The following is a 20,664-nucleotide window of genomic DNA, read 5'->3' on the forward strand; positions in this document are numbered from 1 at the left end:
CCCCTCTGCCCCTATCAATAGCAGCCCCTCTGCCCCTATCAATAGCAGCCCCTCTGCCCCTATCAATAGCAGCCCCTCTGCCCCTATCAATAGCAGCCCCTCTGCCCCTATCAATAGCAGCCCCTCTGCCCCTATCAATAGCAGCCCCTCTGCCCCTATCAATAGCAGCCCCTCTGCCCCTATCAATAGCAGCCCCTCTGCCCCTATCAATAGCAGCCCCTCTGCCCCTATCAATAGCAGCCCCTCTGCCCCTATCAATAGCAGCCCCTCTGCCCCTATCAATAGCAGCCTCTGCCCCTATCAATTGCAGCGCCTGTCCCATCAATCCATCAATTGCGGAGATGCCGAGGGGGGGGGGGGGGTTTGTGCCACCTGAAATTCCCCCACATTCTTTATTTAAAGATGTTAATAGGGGGGGGGGGGATATTGCCACCGAAGTCCCCCACATTCTTTAAGATGATATGCGCGGGGGGGGGGGGGGTGCCGCCGCCGCCGACGACCTCACCGTAGATGAAAATGCAGCAGCAGCACTTACGTTTTGTTGGAGCCATGGCTGTGGAGGAGTCTGCTCCTCATACGTCCTGTCTTCTCTCTCTCAGGCGCGATGAGAGAGAGACAACAGGAAGTGGCCTTAGATGTCAATCAATCTGCCCGGCCGTAGTAATAGATACTACGAGCGCCGGGCAGACACTGTGGCGCCTCGGTAAGCGCCACAAGGTGGTACTAAAGCCCGCAAATGAAGCACCGCATCTGCAATCTTGTGATTGCATGGACGTGGCGCTTCCCATAATGCACGTGGCCGGCGCCACATAGTGCATTTGGTAAAGGATTTTTTAAATTTTTTTTTTTTTTTCTTAAAGGGGCCGTTTTTTTGTGACTACAGGAGAGCGGGCGGCGCCCGGGCGCTCCCTATGGACGGGCCGCCACTGGGTTAAACTATAACCTTTTTGATTTGTTTTTAACTATCTTTTTCATTCAGTATTTTCTTATTATTCTTTAGATTATTTACAAAGGATATTAAAACGGATATTGATTTCGCTGGGTATTCCTATCATTTTCTTGTGACAACTAACTGCTCATAGCACTTGCTCAGACTTGGCTTTTAGTCCTCCTTGTGCGCTATGATGTTCCAACATCATTTTCTTGTTGGAGGATTTTGTTAGCAGGAAAGCACAAATGCCTTAATAATAATAATAAATTATAATAATAATAATAATATTATTGTCATTAGTGTGAACATACAGTCTGGGATTTATTTACTTGAAAAGTTGCTGCTGGATTAGATCTGCTCAGATCTCCTTGTGTAATTTTTGCTTTCCTTGTGTTTTGGGAAATTGTTTAAATGTTTGTGCACATCTCTAGCCATTTGTGGACCTCTCTAGACCATAGATTGTCTGTCTGAAATAATCCAGGAAGACTGTCCCTTTCCAACGGATTTCTTTTTTCCTGTTACTCAATGAACACCATGTGTGTCTGCTGTGCATACAGATGCCTGCTTAAAGCAGTGTTCCGCCGAAAAAAGTAAATGATTAAAAGTCAGCAGCTTCACATACTGCAGCTGCTGGCTTTTAATAATCGGAGACTTGCCTGTCCTAAAGTCCAGTGATGTCAGCACCCACAGCTGATGTTTCAATCAGCTGTCGGGTGCTGCCATTGCGGGTAAGGGAACACGGCAGTGTAGCCTTTCGGCTTCATGCCGGGAACCCTACTGTGCATGCACGAGGCCTGCTCCTCTCTCCTACTAGCCCAGAGGCTGGGGGAGGAGGAGGGAGCCCTGCGGTGATGTCACGGGCCGTGGCCCGGACTCCCGGAAGAGGGGAAAAACTACCTGTCAATGACAGGTATCCCGTCCCCCCGAAAGATGGCAATTGTGACACCGGAGGGGGGGAGGAATCGGATGAGCGGAACTCTGCTTTAAAGTACTATATATGAAGAAAGGATTGTACAGTTGTTTTGATTTGAGGAGGCATTCCAGCAAAAGTTAGCAGAAACAACAACGTCCCCTCCATCAGATCATCCCTGCAGCTATTGGCTTTTGTACCACCTCCCGGCCTTCCTTTTTAGATTGTAAGCTTCACGAGCAGGGCCCTCCTATTCCTACTATATTAAATTGTAGTGTTTCAACTCTACATTGTAAAGTGCTGCATAATCTGTTGGCTATATAAATCCTGTATAATAATGATAATAATTTTGAATAGTGTAATAACTCTAGTATCACTTGGACACTGGAGATATTTGTATTGTTATCTGCAGTTTTAGCTTTCGTACATCCTTGCCTGCCAACATTCATTTCTGTCCTCTACAACCACTTGTACTTGGCAGTGTAAAATATGCTATGAAGGCCAGATTAATGTTCTTTGAGAGGTCTAGATGAGTCACTATCAGGTCTATGAGTTTTTGCTTACTAGATTCTGCAAAAGCTCTTAACAAGTAGGATGATCTTTGGATCACTCGGCTCTTGCTGATAAATGTCTTCGTGGCAACCTCTTGATTTGGTTTGTTGTAATTACTTTGGGTGCCTACTTATATATTTTTTTGCATATAATTCTCACAACTTTCACCCGGATGTCTAATTTGGATTCAACTGGAATTAATTTTTTATTTCTATAGTGGGTGAATGAATGTTGAGTGAATCCGTTGTAAAGAAGATGATAAATAGACACGCTTTTGTTAATCTAAATCATACTCTAAAACATACACCACTAAGGCACAATTTAAAATTCTTCTAACATAGCACGAATTTTCCCCAATGTGTGCAACATTTAAAAAACCCAAAAGATCTGTTAAGCCCAGTTTCACACTGGTACTGGGTACGATTTGCTTCGATTTGAGATGCGATTTCACATGTGAAATCGCATCTCAAATCGGCGGAATTTGCCGGCAATGACACCGTCCTAATCGGCGCTGCACCGATTTCAAAAAGTAGTTCCTGTACTACTTTTTGCGATTTCGGGCCACGATTTACATTGACATCTGTGCAGAAACCTATACAGATGTCTCTTAAATCGCAGCCGAAATCGGGAGTGAAGCCGTGTTCAGCTGAACTCGCACGGCTTCATTCCCGCAGCCCAGTGTGAAGCAGGGCTAAAAGGCACTAAAATGCATCTCATTTGTGCCATCATACACAGTAGAAATGATTTATGTAGCTTGATGTCTGAGCAGCATTTAGAATTGACTATCAGTCAAGACCTCACCAAGTGTTATAGATACAATGTAACTCAAAACTTGGTCCTCTGTATCTAAAAGATAAGTGGTTTGGTTGTTGCAATTAAATACAAAGTGGTGCAGTGCAACAGCACTTCACTTATCTGTATATACACCAGATACGCTGGGGCTGCATTCAGCAGCTATTACAGCTCGATCTCCTCTCTGTCACCCCTTTCACACTGGGGCAGTTTTCAGCCACTTTAGCACTGGAAATAGCCTCTGCTAAGCACCTGAAAACTGCCTTCCATTTCGTTTCCGAAAAGTCCTGCAAACAGCATCTTCGGGGTGGGTTGGGAGTGCTGTATTTCGCGCTCCCAAAATGCCCTGCCCATTGGAATGAATGGCCAGTATTTCCTAAGGGCCTGAAAAGAGCTTCGGAAGCACCGCAACACAGGAGTTTTTAACCCCTTCTTTTGGGTTAAAAGTGCTCCGGTAGCGACCAAAAAGCACCGCTAAAACGAGTGGCGCTTTAGCGCAAACGTGGCTGCGGCTCAATGTGAAAGTTGTCTTTAATGCCTTGTATTCTGAATTGCGGTGGTATGCGGGAGATGAGCGCACAGCACTGTTGGCAATTAAACTTAATGAAATGTCTCTGACAATTATAAAGTAAACCGCGCAGTGCACCGAGATTAGTGTTTTGGCACGGTGGAAAACCCACCAGACTGTACCACGCACCAGCCACTGCTGCATTGTAACCCAATGGCTGTTGTGATTTAAAAGCAAAGTATGGGTGTTTTTTTAATTTCTTTTTTTTTTTTTATTGGTGTTGTGAAATATTCAAATTACAGATACAGAATTTTGGGCTTTCACTAGCTGTAAGCCATAATCGTCAAAATGAAAAAGAAATTTATATAAAATACGAGTTAAACTTTTTGATGATATTGCGCGTGTGTGTGTGTGTGTAATATATAACAAAAATATTTCAAATTTATTTAAAAAAAAAATTTGTGCAGATTTCCTTTAACTAGGCTCAAGTGTTTTATTTTATGGCTATAGTAGGGACATATGGTGGTAAATAATGTACAATATGGTATCGATATTGTATCGGCAGTGATAGGCACAGTAAAAAATCTTCATGAGGTAGTGTTCAATTTAAAGCAAGAAGTGCACTTACTGTCTTGTTGCACTTTTTTTTTATTTTAGTGCAATTTATTTAACCTGTATGCATTTTTCAAGCTCGTTTGTCTCACATAGTGCAGCGAAGGGCCATTTGTGTTGAACAACTTTGGAATGGTCTTGCAGCAAGTCTAGATTTATATAGCTACTGTAAGGGGTTAGCTCGGTAGCGGGGTGTGTGACCCCCTTGGATGGGTTCACTACACACTGAATTAATACAGACAGGCAGTCGAAGACGGTTGAAAACAAAGATTTGGGTTTATTCTTCGATCTTGCTGGAAACAAGTGCAAGCATCCAAACAGCATAAACAAAATCAAACATAAAATAAACCCTGGCCATTTGGAGCGTCTATCTTCACCACACAGGAACCTATCTATGGAGTCTGGCACAGCCTAGTGCTGGGCAGACACTGCTGTTCATACAGCAGAAAAACAATAGTCTTTTGATTTTTATCACACAGAAAAATCAATCCTCTCCTCACCTCCTCAGAAGACTTTCAGTACACTGCTCTCCTTCACAAAGCTTCAGGATGCAGCAAATCAGTGGTAATCCTCTGGACTACTTATAGAGGCTTTAATTGCCTCATTCTGAACAGCTGAAGTTTTCTGGCTACATTTGCAGCTGACGCCTAATAACAATTGGTGTATTGTCTAAACAAGGCAGAAATGTATGTCCCATCTGTGACAATACCCACAGATTTACTTGACTTCCTGTCACACTACTATATTTGCTGTATGTTTTAGTGCATCATTCGTAATAATTGAATCTGTAGACTTTCTTGTTACAGGATCTTGGTGATTTTACAGTAGATCCAATGTTCTAATACTCTAACATACTCCTAATACTGGTAAAGATGATCAACCATTTTATTATTCTTGCTGCTCTAAACAAATCTTTCTGGTTGCAAACTTTGTCACATTTTTCTGTTTCTAATTCGGTAAAGGTGTTTTATGTCTTAAATAAATATATGTATATAAAACAATGTAAATGTGCTGCTTTATTTCATTGCCAGGCCAAGAACAGGGAGACTGGTGTCTTAGCAGCTGCCAAAGTTATAGACACAAAGAATGAGGAGGAGCTGGAAGACTACATGGTTGAAATAGACATTTTGGCCACCTGTAACCACCCTAACATTGTCCATCTGCTCGGGGCATTTTATTATGAAAACCAACTTTGGGTAAGTAGACAGATATGCCAACTAATATGTTAATATTTACCATAAGGGGAGGCCTCTGAAGTACTTAAAGTGGTTGTAAAGTGAAGTGACTGGCCTCAGGTGATGGATGGGGGTGAAACAAATTCTCCTACGTAAGTTGTACGGTGTACCTGTTTATTTGCAGCCATTTGTTCTGTACATCCTTGTGAAACTTCGAGATGAAATGGATTTTTCACAGACTCGCAAAGCAGGGGGTGGGGAGCTTCAGTTACACACTGTACAAGAGCTCTGAGAGCTGACTGGAGGGAAGGGACAAACACCCCCTCCCCTCTTTTTCACACAGCCCACAGGAACAGAGATCCCTCCCCTGTCACCATTTTTCTCTTGGTGTCTGGAAAACTTGTTAGAAGTAGTTCATGCTGAGAGCAGAGGAACTATACGGCAGAGAGAAATTACACTTAGAGCCCTTTCACATTGCAGCCAAGTTGGCAGGAAAGCCAAGGTTTTAGTGGTGCTTTACCGGCGCTTTTCAGCCGCTAGTAGTGCGTTTTTAACCCCCGCTAGCAGCCAAGGAAAGAGTTACTAGCGCCCGTGTATCGCCGCTGCGGAAGCACTTTGCAGGTGCTTCAGTGGGTGATGCCCATTCATTTTAATGGCCAGGAGCAGTGGAGAAGCAGTGTATACACCGCTCCCACACTGCCCCAAAAATGCTGCTTGCAGGACTTTTTTTTTTTTTAAACATCCTGCCAGCGCACTGCCCCAATGTGAAATCACTTTGGCTTTTACATTGGAACTGTAGACGAGGAATTTTTCAGGCGCTTTACACTGAGAGGGGTCTTTGTGCTTTGGAGCGAGGCATGTAAATACTATATAAATATATGTGCTATATAAGTTCAGATTTCATGTCTAAGGTTTACAATCACTTTAATAAGTTTAGGTTCCCATGTACACGGGACGCTGTTAAACGTATGTTCAGAGGCAGTTGGACGCTTTTTTCAACTGCCCCTGAACTTAATCAATGTTTTCCTATGTGGCCATGTACACAGTCTCGTTTATTGCCGTTTTTAGGCAGTTGCTTTTAACAGCGTTTCTTTGAAAGCAAAAAAATGGGTTCAGACGCAGAAGATTTCCACGTTTCAGACGCTAAACACGGTGACCTGCGTTTAGCAGCGCTTCGTTTTTGGCCCTTTTTTATTAAAACGCGGCAAAATGCGGAATGTAAATGCGCCATGTAAACGCGGAAAAACTGACATTTTAAACTTGGGTTACTATCTGTCAAGTTTAATCATTTAGAAGCAGTTATAAAAGTGTCCCGTGTACATGGAGCCTTATTTGATACTAGCACTAGAAATATTTTCCCTGTTTGGCGCTGATGGGACATAGTGGAAAAGTGAACTGTAAAGCTGGGTACACAGGTGCCAAGTATTGGCCTGTTCAACAGAAACCTTCCGACATTCTGTCTGTGTGTACAGCAGGCTGACAGGAGCCGGTCTAACTACCGACGTTTGTGGAAGGGACATGCTGGAAAACCAGAATGCGATCAGTGTGTTCTGGTAGGTGGGGAGCTCCCCTGTTAGAACACAAAGGCATAGCGAGGGAGATTGCTGCACTAACATTGCGTGTGTTAGTACGGTGATCTGTCTGTTTTTTTTCCGTAGAGCCCACTGGGTTGAACAAGCAACATTTTATAGTGTGTACCAGGCTTAAGAGAAGGCGACGCAGAATGAACATGGTGCAAGTAAGCTGATCCTGCTTTAGCTCGCAGACTTTTAGCTGCCCTCTGTCTGACTCTCTATAGATTCTTATGTCTTGTGCATGCTATTTTTTTCCAACTGCCCATGAATATATTGAGTGTATCGTTGGCTATGTCAAGAAAAACATGATTCGAACTCTGTGACTGACAGTAGAGAGAGCTGTGTAAACAGTGTGCATACAAGCGTGCATCTCTGGCATTACTGTTAACCCTTTGCTGTCTTCCAGGAGTGTTCACTTTTATGTAACCTTGTACAATACCATAAAAAGGCTTCATTTTCCTTTTTGCTGTTCAAAGAAAGTGGAAAGAAGGGGTGTTAAATTTAAACACACTTCTGTAATGGACCCACATCCACCCATCTCTGAAATTATTTGCAGAGCTGGAATCTTACATTTTCAGCAAACATACAGCATAATAATGTGACTATATATACATGAATTATTCAGCAAGGCGATATATTTCATAGTTATCACTAAAGGATAATTTACACGAAGGTCAGCTTTTGCTGTCAGTCTGGAGGTGGATCGCTTTTCAGAGGCTGACAGGCAGCTGGGATTTGATTTGTTGCCTCCTCACTGCATGTTTTTTAACCCTGAAAAGCCTGCACCACCATGGCGCAACAACGTGCATTACATGCGGCTGCTGCATGGCCCCATTTACTATAATGGTGTCCATGGAATGTGACAAGGTGTAGTTTTCACAGCAGCCTTGGCATATGTACAGCCCTAAGTGACTGCATGTTCTCTTTTAGATGGGCAGTAAAACTGCTGCTCAATTGCCTGTTTTTTAGTGCTCCCCATTTGAACAAGGCCTAATGCCCTATACCAGGGATAAGCAATTAGCGGACCTCCAGCTGTTGCAAAACTACAAGTCCCATCATGCCTCTGCCTCTGGGTGTCATGCTTGTGGCTGCCAGAGTCTTGCTATGCCTTATGGGACTTGTAGTTCTGCAACAGCTGGAGGTCCGCTAATTGCATATCCCTGCCCTATAACCACGATCGGAATTTCCGATATGATAAAATCTGATGGAAAATTCCATCGGAATTCCATTCAAGCTGTCTTGCATACACACTGTCAGTCCAAATTCCGACCGTCCAAAACATGGTGACGTAAAACACTACGACGAGCCGAGAAAAATGAAGTTCAATACTTCCGAGCATGCGTCGACTTGATTCTGAGCATGTGTGTTTTTTTCTCCGTCGGAGTTTCGCTCAGACGATCGGAATTTCTATTTTGAAACTCCGACGGATAAAATGTCCAATGGGGCCCACACAAGGTCGGAATATCTGATGAAAAAATTCCGTCTGACTTTTTTCATCGGAAATTCCGATCGTGCAGACAAGGCATTAGATGAACTGCAATATGATAGGTTGCTGTAGGCATGGTGGATTTGATTTAAATCAAGTCGATTTTTTAAATCGCAATTTAAATAGTGATTTAAATCACTAGTAAAAAGGCTCGATTTAAATCAATTTTTAAAGGGCAACTGTCTCTGTCCCACAGCGGCTCCTTCTCCTGACCCGCTGTTGACTCACCAATAGTCCCATTCAATTTAATGGGACAGCTGATGATACGGCAGTGACACAGCAGGTGAGTGGATGCCCGCTAACTGACGCTTCGATGATGGATCTGAAATGACAGGTGCTCTTTACAGTAAATGTAAGGATTCATTCTTGCTGGTAGTTAGAATCTTAATATTTGCAAACAAAATGAAGGTTTCCTATTTAGAATAATAAGCTGTCGGGTTAGTAAAACAGCGATATCAGAACCAATTAAATCATACAGTTTGTAGTGTACATAGATTTGCAATGGAATAAAGGAATATTCCTGAACTTTTGTTTTTATCTCATGCTTACTGTGCAATTGTGTGAATGCATCAATGCAGTGCATGTTCTCAGCTTGCAGAGCTTGGATTCATTGAATGAGTTTACCAAAAATGTCAATATTGCAGTATATACAGTCTCATGCTAGATAACTAAGCTCCATGTCATGCTGAATAAACTAAATTATTAATGTATCTTAAATGGAAAACTATCTTTTAGATAGATTTTTACTCTAAAAGCATTTTATTAAAATAAATTTGATAGTATTTAGGCTACAAACAAGTACGCTAGGCAAATAGCAATGTGATTTAAGGTATATATAAGGGTAAAAAAACATATTTTTGTTATTTTCGATATAATAAGGGCACATTATTTAGTCACATCACCCCCCTCTGCGGTGCCACAATCTCCCCCTGCCTCCAATCTCCCCCAGGCCCCCTGCCACCAACAACCCCTGTCTCCATCCCCCACCCTCTGCGGTGCCTCCATCCCCCTCTTCGGTGCCATTAACACCCCCTGCCACTAACACCCCCTGCCTCCATCCCCCTCTGTGGTGCCACCGCAGCCACCATCGCCCCCTGCCTTCAATCGCCCCTTGCCTCCAATCTCCATGCGCAGTTCCAAGCCGAACCGATCTTGGCTATTTTTACTGGCGCATTCCCGCAACCACGGACATTTACGAACGGGGGAAAAAAGTGCCCGTTTTTACGAACTGTAGGTAAAAATATGGAGGGTTGGCAACACTGGGCTGTAGGTTACTGCAACTTACATTATTTACTGCTCTACTCCTATTAAAAGTGCAGAAGAGCTTAAAATCATGGCAAAGGTGCTAAAATAACTTGTTAAACTACATTGAACTTGAAAACCCTGTCACCAGCAAAATCAGGGGTAATGGCACCTCCTCCCATCTTCCCAGCCCCCCCCCCCCTCCAATTCACTAGTACCAGTGTAGTTGCAGCTCCAGAGGACAATAACACCTCAATTTAGCTGGCTAATTAACTTTTCATGTTAACCTGCAGTTGATTGGTTGCTTAGGACCTAGCAACCAATCAACAGCTTGTTAATATGAAAAGTCTGTGTCCTCTACCACCCCTTCACATCACCCCCCCCCCCAATCCCTGCATTCTGAGCGCAACATGCTCCTGATCCCTGCATTCTGAGCGCAACGCACTCCTGATCCCTGCATTCTGATCGCAATGCACTCCTGATCCCTGCATTCTGATCGCAATGCACTCCTGATCCCTACATTCTGATCGCAATGCACTCCTGATCCCTACATTCTGATCGCAATGCACTCCTGATCCCTGCATTCTGATCGCAATGCACTCCTGATCCCTGCATTCTGATCGCAATGCACTCCTGATCCCTACATTCTGAGCGCAATGCACTCCTGATCCCTGCATTCTGAGCGCAACGCACTCCTGATCCCTGCATTCTGAGCGCAACGCACTCCTGATCCCTGCATTCTGAGCGCAACGCACTCCTGATCCCTGCATTCTGAGCGCAACACACTCCTGATCCCTGCATTCTGAGCGCAACACACTCCTGATCCCTGCATTCTGAGCGCAACGCACTCCTGATCCCTGCATTCCTTCTTTTTTTCTTTTTTTTTTTGGTGTCCGCTTCGTTTGAACTACATTTAGGGCTAACAATGTATTCTCACCTGCAGAAGATCACAAAGGCAGTACGTTTTGAACACGGTGCAGGAAATGCACATGGAACATGCCTTTCTGGCATCGCGTTCTGGTGTGAACCGACCCCAACAGGACACTGTGCACGGTGATCTTTGAGTGTTGTTCAAGTAGATCGCCATCTAAGGTTCCCTGCCATAGCTTATATGTCCAACTTCTGCCCATACTAAAAATAAAATCCAGTCCAAATTAAGGGGGGCATGACTTTAACAGCTAACCAGTCACACCCAGCATCTAAATCCAGCTCTGGATTTTGTTATCTTCACTCTCATTCATTCTTCTAATGGATGAGGATGGAATGATGGGCAGGAATCGGTTGAAAAACCATTTGATTTGACATCTCCTAAATCTGCTGGGGCTTTTGATTACAGCCCCTGACTGGAACATCTATCGAAGGGATTAACAAATTTAAAGCGCTCTACGTATAAGTCTAGTTTTGGTATTTCTTTTTTGAGACTATCTAATGTGAGTGAAACGATGAGTTTCGTGTTGTTAGAACGTGTTTGAATTGCAGCCTTCTTTGCAGAACTTGTTCCAGCAGACAATGTAGGGTGCTGTGGTATGTTATCAGTATATCTCTGCCTTTTCTTCCATGTCTCTTGTATGTCTTTGTCATTTTTATGACAGCAATCAATTGCCATGTGGTATCGGGTAGTTATGAAAAACCTGTTCTGATGACTTCTAACATATGTGTTTCTTGTATCTGTTTACATAAGCTAACAGTTCAATACCAAATTGTTGGCACATCCACTTCATGATGTGTGTTTGTCGTTATGTACGCTTCAGGCATTGCATTGTTTACTATAGAAGAATGCTTGAAAAATGCACAAAAGTCACTACTGTGTCAAAGCAACTTGAATGTAAGCTTAAAGCTAGCTTTCAAAAAGTCCATCACCAAGAGCATTTTTATGTATTGATGATCTGCTATCAAGGCACCACTAAACTGATTTATAGATATGCTGTATATGGCTATTACTGCTTGAAATTTCTGATTTTATTATTCAAACACAACCGTAAATTGGCATTTAAAAAAATCATAGTAGGGTTAAAATGATGGCCCAAACAAAACTGTTGCTGAATTGCAAATTAACGTTTGTTTGGAATTCTAATTTTCTTGGAAAGCTGACATATGAAATAAAGATGGTCGCTACTGTCTTGAAAGATAAGAGGAACGTGGATCTAACCTGGATGGAAAATGGATAAGGCTGCCCATAGATCAGGGCTCAATTTCAAGTTTTGAGCTACTAGCCAGTTCTCAATGGTTACTCGCCACCAGTTGCCTCACCCAGCCCGTCCACCACCAATGCAGCTTTGTGCCCACCAATGCAGCCTTGTGCCCACCAATGCAGCCTTGTGCCCACCAATGCAGCCTTGTGCCCACCAATGCAGCCTTGTGCCCACCAATGCAGCCTTGTGCCCACCAATGCAGCCTTGTGCCCAGTGCCCACCAATGCAGCCTTGTGCCCCCCCCACCAATGCAGCCTTTTGCCCCCCCCCACCAATGCAGCCTTTTGCCCCCACCATGCAGCCATGTGCCCACCATGCAGCCTACCTGTGCAGCTGAGGCGAGGAACGCCACATGTTGGCATTCATGGTGCCCTCAATGAACTGTAGCTCCCCAACGTCGGCAGCACTCATGCAGCCCCAGACCATGACACTCTCACCACCATGCTTGACTGTAGGCAAGACACACTTGTTTTTGTACTCCTCACCTAGTTGCCACCACACACGCTTGTCACCATCTGAACCAAATAAGTTCATTTTGGTCTCATCAGACCACAGGGCATGGTTCCAGTAATCCATGTCCTTAGTCTGCTTGTCTTCAGCACACTGTGGGCTTTCTTGTGTATCATCTTTTAGAAGAGGCTTCTTTCTGGAACGACAGTCATGCAGACTAATTTGATGCAGTGTGCGGCAGTGTGTTGAGCAACAATTTTATTTTTATTTTTTTCTTCAGATCATCAGAGATTGCTTTGCCATGAGGTGCCATGTTGAACTTCCTTTGACCTGTATGAGAGAGTGAGAGCGATACCGCCAAATTTAACACACCTGCTCCCCATTCACACCTGAGACCTTGTAACACTAACAAGTCACATGACACCAGGGAGGAAAAATGGTTAATTGGGCCCAATTTGGACATTTTCACTTAGGGGTGTACTCACTTTTTTGCCAGCGGTTTAGACATTAATGGCTGTGTGTTGAATTATTTTGAGGGGACAGCAAATTTATACTGTTATACAAGCTGTACACTCACTACATTACATTGTAGCAAAGTGTCATTTCTTCAGTGTTGTCACATGAAAAGTTATGATAAAATATTTACAAAATTGTGAGGTGTGTACTCGCTTTTGTATACAGCTTAATTATATTTTTCATCAAGGTGGAAGACCTGTCCCAATAAATTTTTTTTTTTTTTTTTAGCAGCGAAAGGGTTTATGTTCCCCTCTGTAACATACACCAGGAATACAGTACAAAGGCAAAGTGTCCATTCACATTCATGAGTCTACTAAAGAGTTAGTGGGCAGATAGCACTTGTCCTGAATAGGGACATTGTCAGCGCCTTGGTATGGTATGCTGAGCAAGGCACAAAAACCTTATTCTTGCATCCCCACCTACAGAGCATGTGTACCCAACTCTGACGCACACAGCTGCTTTCTTTCCCATGTTTTCCTTTGAACAAATTTGCTGAAAGTGTGTTTTTTTTCCCCCTGTTGTGTTTTATACTGTAATTTTAAATGCAGGTCAGCCATAAACAAATTTAGATAGAAATCTACTGTGTGTTTGAGTTTTCGGGAAAAAAGAATGCCAGTCTTGATTATAAAACAATTATAGACTATCCATAAATAAATAGGGTTTACCTGGTCACGAGGTAGAGATCTTATTGTGTAAATGTGAGGAAAAAAAGCTGGAAAAATGGGACTTTAAGCCCTGGTTCACACTGATGCTACTTTGAAATTGCGCTACTTCACTTGAAGTAGCAAGGTCAGCGCGATTTCTGTTAAAAAAATTTATTGAGAAAAAATACACCGAGTACAGTAACAAACATTTTTGGTTGACACAATAAAGGGTATGTCAAGGTACATCCTGGATAAAGCAAATACAGTCATAGTCATAGCAACAGAACCTTCTAAACATGGACAACGTATGTCATTACTGAACAGTCTCAAATAGGGTGCTGTAAGGAAAATTACTGTAAACCTATCAATAGGGAGCACATAAAGAGTATATCAGGAAAGGGAACAGCTCCAATCCAAAAGCAATGTAAAACACAAAACAGTACTCTTTAGAGCCCATTCACACCTAGGCGTTTTGTCGCCTGTAGTGTGACGCCTGCTGCCGCCCCGACACGCCAGAGGGATGATGTAACATTGCCCTCTATGGAGATGGTTCACATCTCCACGCCGAACGCCTGCCGCCTGTCGCCTGAAAAAAAGTCCCGGACCTTCTTTTTTTCAGGCGTCTTTCGGCGTTTCGGCATAGGAGATGTGAACCATCTCCATAGAGGGGGTGAAGGCTGCATTCACAATTCACGGGACAAAACGCCGCGATTTAGTACGCCGAGGTGTGAATGCAGCCTTAGGTCTAGGGAAAAGAGACCGTAAACTAGATCTAGGCAATAAGTCTCAGCATTGCCTAAGAGAATACGAATAAAGTATTTTAACCAAGGAGAAAAGAGATTTCAGAAGGAGGAAAAAGATAAAGGAAAGGCAAAAGAGAGGAAACAGGGTGAAAAGAAGAAAGGGGAAAGAAGAAGAAAGAAAGCATGTCGGCGGGACCGCACGGAACCCCAGAAGGACACAATTTCGAAGAGAAAAGTCTTCTCAAGACTTATGGTACAAGTAAGGCAATGTCGAACCCCGAGGGGAGAAAATGGTCAGCGCGATTTCAGGTGCTACTTGATAGACATCTGTGTGTCGCACCTGAAAATCGGCAAAAGTAGTGCAGAAACTACTTTTGCAAATCGGTGCAGTGCCGCAAAATCGGTGTCGCACCGGTTGCAACAGTGCCATTGCCACCAATAGGCTGCGACTTGTCATGCGATTTGATCTGTCAAATTGCATGACAAATCGCTCCAATGTGAACCTAGGCTAAAGGTACTAATTTCAGGAATAGACCACACTCACAATATGTCTAAAAACTATTTTTATTGGGTATATATGTTAAAAGAAAAATCTAAAAAGCGCATTACTTTCTCAAATCCTGCATAGCCCTTTATCGGACACCGTATGGCAGGGATATGCAATTAGCGGACCTCCAGGTGTTGTAAAACTACAAGTCCCATCATGCCTCTGCCTCTGGGTGTCATGCTCGTGGCTGTCAGAGTCTTGCTATGCCTCATGGGATTTGTAGTTCTGCAACAGCTGGAGGTCCGCTAATTGCATATTACTGCCGTATGGCATCAAATGATGGTTCATAGATAAATATGTATGAGAACTTAATATGAGAATAGATCTTGGTCATAGCATACTGTTCTGGATGTGAATTTTCAACTTGTTTTGCAGTAAAACTTCATCAGGAGGAGTTTTGGTGATCTGATGTCCATACAGGGGTCAACAGTGTGCTGACATGAGAGAAAGTCCCCCAAGATGGAACTGGGATAGGCATCTGAGGACTCACCACACCAATGTGTTCAATAGAGGCCATATACTTGGTGGGGAGAGGGAGAGAACCCAAATCCAGTGCCACCAAAGACTCGTGCCCCAAGGGAGTGCTGTTTCGAAAAAAGGGGTCACCAGCCAAAGCAGAAGTTCACAGATGTGGGTTTGCAGTTATCGGTGTACTCTTCTGACCTGCTCTTTAAAATAATGTAACAACTAAACCTTTAAGTCAGGGGTGCCCAACCTTTTGAAGAGCGGGCCACAATGAGCAGAGCAGGTGGACGGCAGCCTGCTCTACTCTATAGAGCCCACGCAAGTCTTTTTTTAGCGGATCAGATTGGAAGTAGGCATTTATAAACGGACACAATTCCTGTTACATCTGCCACTCCTTAGAGGTGAATGAAGGGCCTGAGGCTGCTTTTACACTGATACACTGTTTGTCCGCACCGCGAGTTCACCTGTGGCTTTCCTGCAGGTTAGCTGTACTTTGTCATAGACTTCTGTAGCGCCCCCTTTACTTTCAGTAAGGGCACTACGCTAAAGTTAGTGGGAGAATGAGAGAGGTAAGTTGCTCTCATTCTTGATTATGTTAAATTTGGCTGTTGCCAAATCTGGATTGTTCTCTGGGTCAGACTGCGTTCTATGGATGCGGTACCATCCCTGGGCGGCAGGTGGCGCCAGAGAGATCCAGGCGGAGCCGCTTCTTCCAGCAGCCAATGAGAGGAGTTGGGCCTCGCTGTGCATGCTGGGAGGGAGTATTTTTGTGGCGGAGGCCGTTCTGGGTTCTTCGCGGGTTCCTGGTTCCAGGTGCGGCACCCACCTTTAGGTTGTGCGCACATCGCGGGCCCCACCACTATGGCCTACCTGGCCTGGGGTCGCGCGCTACGCGGTGTTTCAGACTATGGACCCTCCTGGTCTAGAGCAACTGATGCCACAAAGGGGCCCCAGTGACTGACTGGGTTCCCCCTTCTACTGAGAAGATCCCAGGCTGTATGCCGTTCGGTGGGGGATCGGCTTGAGGAAACCCGGAGGCAGGTTATCCAAAGTGCTTGAACGAACCATCGGGGATCTGGTGACCAGTTACTGACAGGTACGCTGAAGCTGTTAGATGGTGACCCTAACGTGAGTTATTGGGAAGATTCGCTCTGCTGTTCACATTGCCAGCATTGAGCCTGTGGCAGAGGCCTCAACTGGCATCTTAATCCAATCAGAGCCAGGCCTGTGGCAGAGGCCTGTTCTTCCCAACAACCTTAAAGTGACGCTCCGGCTGCCAGGCCTGTGGCAGGGGTCTGTCTGGGGGCACTTCACCCACTCTGGCTAGAGTGGCAACGAACTGTACTACTACTGAAAGCAGGATTGCTTTCTTTCTTATCCAAAGCCTGATGCCGCAAAGTTCTTCTACTTCATCAGCCTTTTCTATTTATCTCGAGTTGATGTTGGTCGTGTTGGGCCCGGAAATAAAGCATTCAGAAAACCTTATCTGCTGATTGGACATTCGCTTATTGTTCCACTCACTACCTTCACCCCTAGACACCACACAGAGATAACTCAACAAAATCAACCAGCAGCTCCTGAGGAGGTAGCGCTACACTTCTATTATATCCTATAGGTGTGGTGCACTTTAAGAAAGCACACCAAACTCGCAGGTAATAGAAGTCTATGGCTCAGTGCAGGTAACCCGCAAGTGCACTGCTCTGCAGCTGCAGATCAGTTTAAAAGCAGCCCAGTAACCACTGCAGAACAGATATGCCCATTTATACTCTGTGATTTTTAGTAATAAACTTGCCTTTAATAGCAGTATTCTACTCTAATCTATTCCATCCCAGAGCAGGAGGTCGCAGGCCACATCAGAGGGCTCCGCAGGCCATATGTGGCCCCCGGGCCACTGGTTGGGCACCCCTGCTTTTAAGTATTCCCTAAATAAAACAGGTTGAGCCTGCATATATCCTAATGGCAGCCCTAAAAGTCAAACATTCCTCTTGTTTACCTGGTCATTGGTTTTCAGAGATAATCCAGCAACAAATTAGTGGGAACAGAGAGGTCATAAGCTTTCTGCAGTTCAGGTATCGCACAACTTTGCTTTTTTCTGTGTGCTGTTCCCAGCTGATGAATTTTCCAGTGTAGTGGTAGCTCTGTGTATAGGACATACTGCTCCAAAAACACAATCCCATTTAAATGTTTGTGGACATAATTATGTGCGAAAGCATTGTCAACATGATGAGGCATATAATGCCTAGTATTTTCTGCAATTGTTTTTTTAAATAGAATGTATTTGTTGAAAGCTAGCTATTGTGTATTTAAAGGTTAACCATTCTTTATAAATGGTCAGAAATCAGGATTTTAGATTTGTTAGATCATTTTTTTGGCATATTAAATCTGTAGATATTCCCTATTTAGGGCTGAGTTTACACAGGTGTGAAAATCGATGATTTTAAAGTATGCACCCACTGACATGTGCTAAATTTGTGAGACATGAGTTTTCAGCCCACTTGTACTACTATGGTGAATGGAGGATACTGCAGGACCTGCAGAATAAAGGTCCTCGTATTGCTAAATCTTAAGTGGTGGTTTTGGTCTAATAGTGAAGTTCTCTTACTCCATACTGAGTTCCTCTCTAAGCAAAAGTGAGTCACAACTGTGGCAAGACTATTTTTATATACAGTATATGTTCCAAATGATCCTCTGTTGATTCTTCTGCGCCCCCCCCCCCTCCTTTTTGTTACACTGTTATGCTGGGAGCCTGAGCAGCCTGTGTAAAATCCCCTTCTCATGCTGGCTGTGCTATGGCTCTGTGTGAGTCTCCTTCCCCATGGTCACCCCTCCTTTCCTGGCAGCAGAGTAAAGGATAGGTCAGGGAGCAGGAGAGCTAGCCTGGCAATCTCAGAGACTGTAATTAAGAGCACTTGGGATCATGGGAGATATAGTCCAAAAACAGCATCTCTATAATGCAGGAATTGACTTTCTGAACTACAAATCCAGATAGACTCTGAGACTCATGAGGAGCAGGAGGAAGAGGACTGCTGGAAAGCACACTGGGACATGTAGTCCTTTGGAGAGACTGCTACAATGTGTGAGATTGCTGCAGAACTACAGATCCCAATTCACTTGGGGACTCAAGGAAGGAGACGAGAGGAATCCCTTTACTGTCTGTGTGGGAAATGTTTGGGACTTGGTGCCAGATAGGATAAGGAAGTGAGCGTCCAAGGAGAGTGCGGCCTTCTCGCCTGCACCCACAGCCATACAGAGTGTGTTCACCGGGCACCATCTACGGTTTCAGCCATACAAAGTAGGTTTGCCAGAGCTCAAGTCACTGTTCCACGAGGCGCCCTCCGCTGTTTGTACCCACAGCTAAAGAACATGATTGGTGCGAGAGCTGCAAATGTACCAAACACTTTGCACCACAAAACCAAGCAAGGTTCTCGAACACAGTTTACATCAGGTTCCTATTGTACTTTTGCAGCACACTACTGATCAGTGCCACATCACCTGTTCTGGATTACTCTATTAGCTCAGATCCACTTAACCCCTCCCAACACTTGCTGCTTGCCCTTTTCATTACTGTTGAGCTTTGTTCAAGTTATTCCTGCCAGAGTTCTTCTCAAGTCCTCACCTTCTTGAACTGGGAGAGTCTGGAAGCCACTCAGCTTCACCATTAGTGGATCAACGAAAGGGCCCCAACCTCAACGGCTGCAATAACACATTTGTTTTCCTCCATTTTTGGAGACTTTTCCTCCCTGTTTAATAGTATTTGCATAAACACTAGCAATTTTACACCTTCCTGAACATTAAGTTCTGCAGGCAGACTTGGACCTAGCAAAGTCACTCCAGGGCCTAAGGCAGTGTAGCCTTCAGGGCTTTATACTATCCATTTCTGAATGCCCTTATGATACTCCTAGGTGACTGTTACAGTTTAAGGTGATTGGTAATGCCTGGGCTTTGTTACTCATTATCGTCTTACATTTTAGGTGTATCACCACCATTGGTATTCATTTCACCTTTTTATTCTTGCCTGCCTTTACCCATTTTATTTTATGACAATATATTAAGTTTGTCTTACGAATTGGTCTTGTGCTTGTGTTCTTTAAAATGGCATATTATACTAATGTCATTATCAGTGATTTCTCTATAAATTGTATGTTTGAGTACCCAGTCTGGTGTGTCAGAGGGTCTGGGTCTTTGAGAAGTTTGAGGCCAACAACAGAGGACCCATTAACAAGCGGTTCCAACAGGGGCAGCACTACCCAAATCTGTTTTTAAAAACCATTAGTACTGCTAGATTTCCCTACCTGCACTTTATTAGAAGTTGTTTTCCATTTCGAAGTTACACTGATCCTAAGACATTGTGTACTCCACTGCTCTGGTGCCACTGATTGTTTTCCAGATCTCTTCACAGATTACCAAACTCTATCTACAAGTTATAATTGGTTCCTAAGAAGAAAAAATGGGGAAACACCGATGTAATGCAGAGGGTTGCAGACATACTGTTGTGGAATGCCTTCTTTCCATTCTGTTAGCGTGACTACATGCAGCATTGGAATCATACAAATTCCCTAGATACCAGGAGGCAAAGTAACCTGATTGGCTTGGAGCTCAAAGTACAGGCTGAAATTCTAATGTGCAGAGTTTTCAGAATACATAAAATAGACTGCAGTCCAGTGTCTTTTCATTAAAACCGCTCTTGATGTTTATTTGTACGGTGCTAATGGAATTTTAAGGGGGATTTTTTTTTTTTAAAGTAATCAGACACCAGAAAGTACATTTTGTTATAGTTTATGTGATAAAGTCAATACTACCTAAAGCCCTGTACACACGATCAGATGTCTGAAGGAATCCTAATCTGATGCATTTTTTAGTCGGATATCCGATGAAGCTGACTTTCATCAGTCTTGCCTACACACCATGAGCCAAAAATCCGACCGTGTCCAACGCGGTGCCGTAAAACACTACGACGTGCTGAGAAAAATTAAGTTCAATGCTTCCGAGCATGCGTCGACTTGATTCTGAGCACGCATGGATTTTTCTCCGATGGAGTTCCACACAGACGATAATTTTTTTTCTATCGTTTTTTTATCCATAGGAAAATTTTAAAACATGTTCTATTTTTTTTACACAGATGGAAAACAAACCGATGGGGCCCACACATGATCGGTTTGCCCGATGAAAACAGTCCATCGATCCGTTTTCATCAGACAAACCGATCGTGTGTACAGGGCATAAGGGTTGCTTCTACTTTACATATCCAATTAAGTTTAGTTGTTTTGGGCATACATGTACAGAACTGTAATGTTGTTGTTTTTTTTTGTTTTTTTTTACCTTTTT

General features: G+C 43.7%; 1 protein-coding gene across 1 annotated transcript in view; it reads left to right on the plus strand.

Annotated features, from left to right (window-relative positions):
• Positions 1-20,664, plus strand: part of STK10 (serine/threonine kinase 10) — a 185,251-nt gene that overhangs the window by 44,361 nt on the left and 120,226 nt on the right. The window contains exon 2 of the mRNA XM_040344536.1: positions 5,337-5,501. Coding sequence (XP_040200470.1) covers positions 5,337-5,501 — 165 coding nt within the window. The remainder of the gene's footprint in view (positions 1-5,336; positions 5,502-20,664) is intronic.

The sequence above is a fragment of the Rana temporaria genome, chromosome 3 (assembly GCF_905171775.1).
Source record: "Rana temporaria chromosome 3, aRanTem1.1, whole genome shotgun sequence".
NCBI classification, from domain to species: Eukaryota; Metazoa; Chordata; class Amphibia; order Anura; family Ranidae; genus Rana; species Rana temporaria.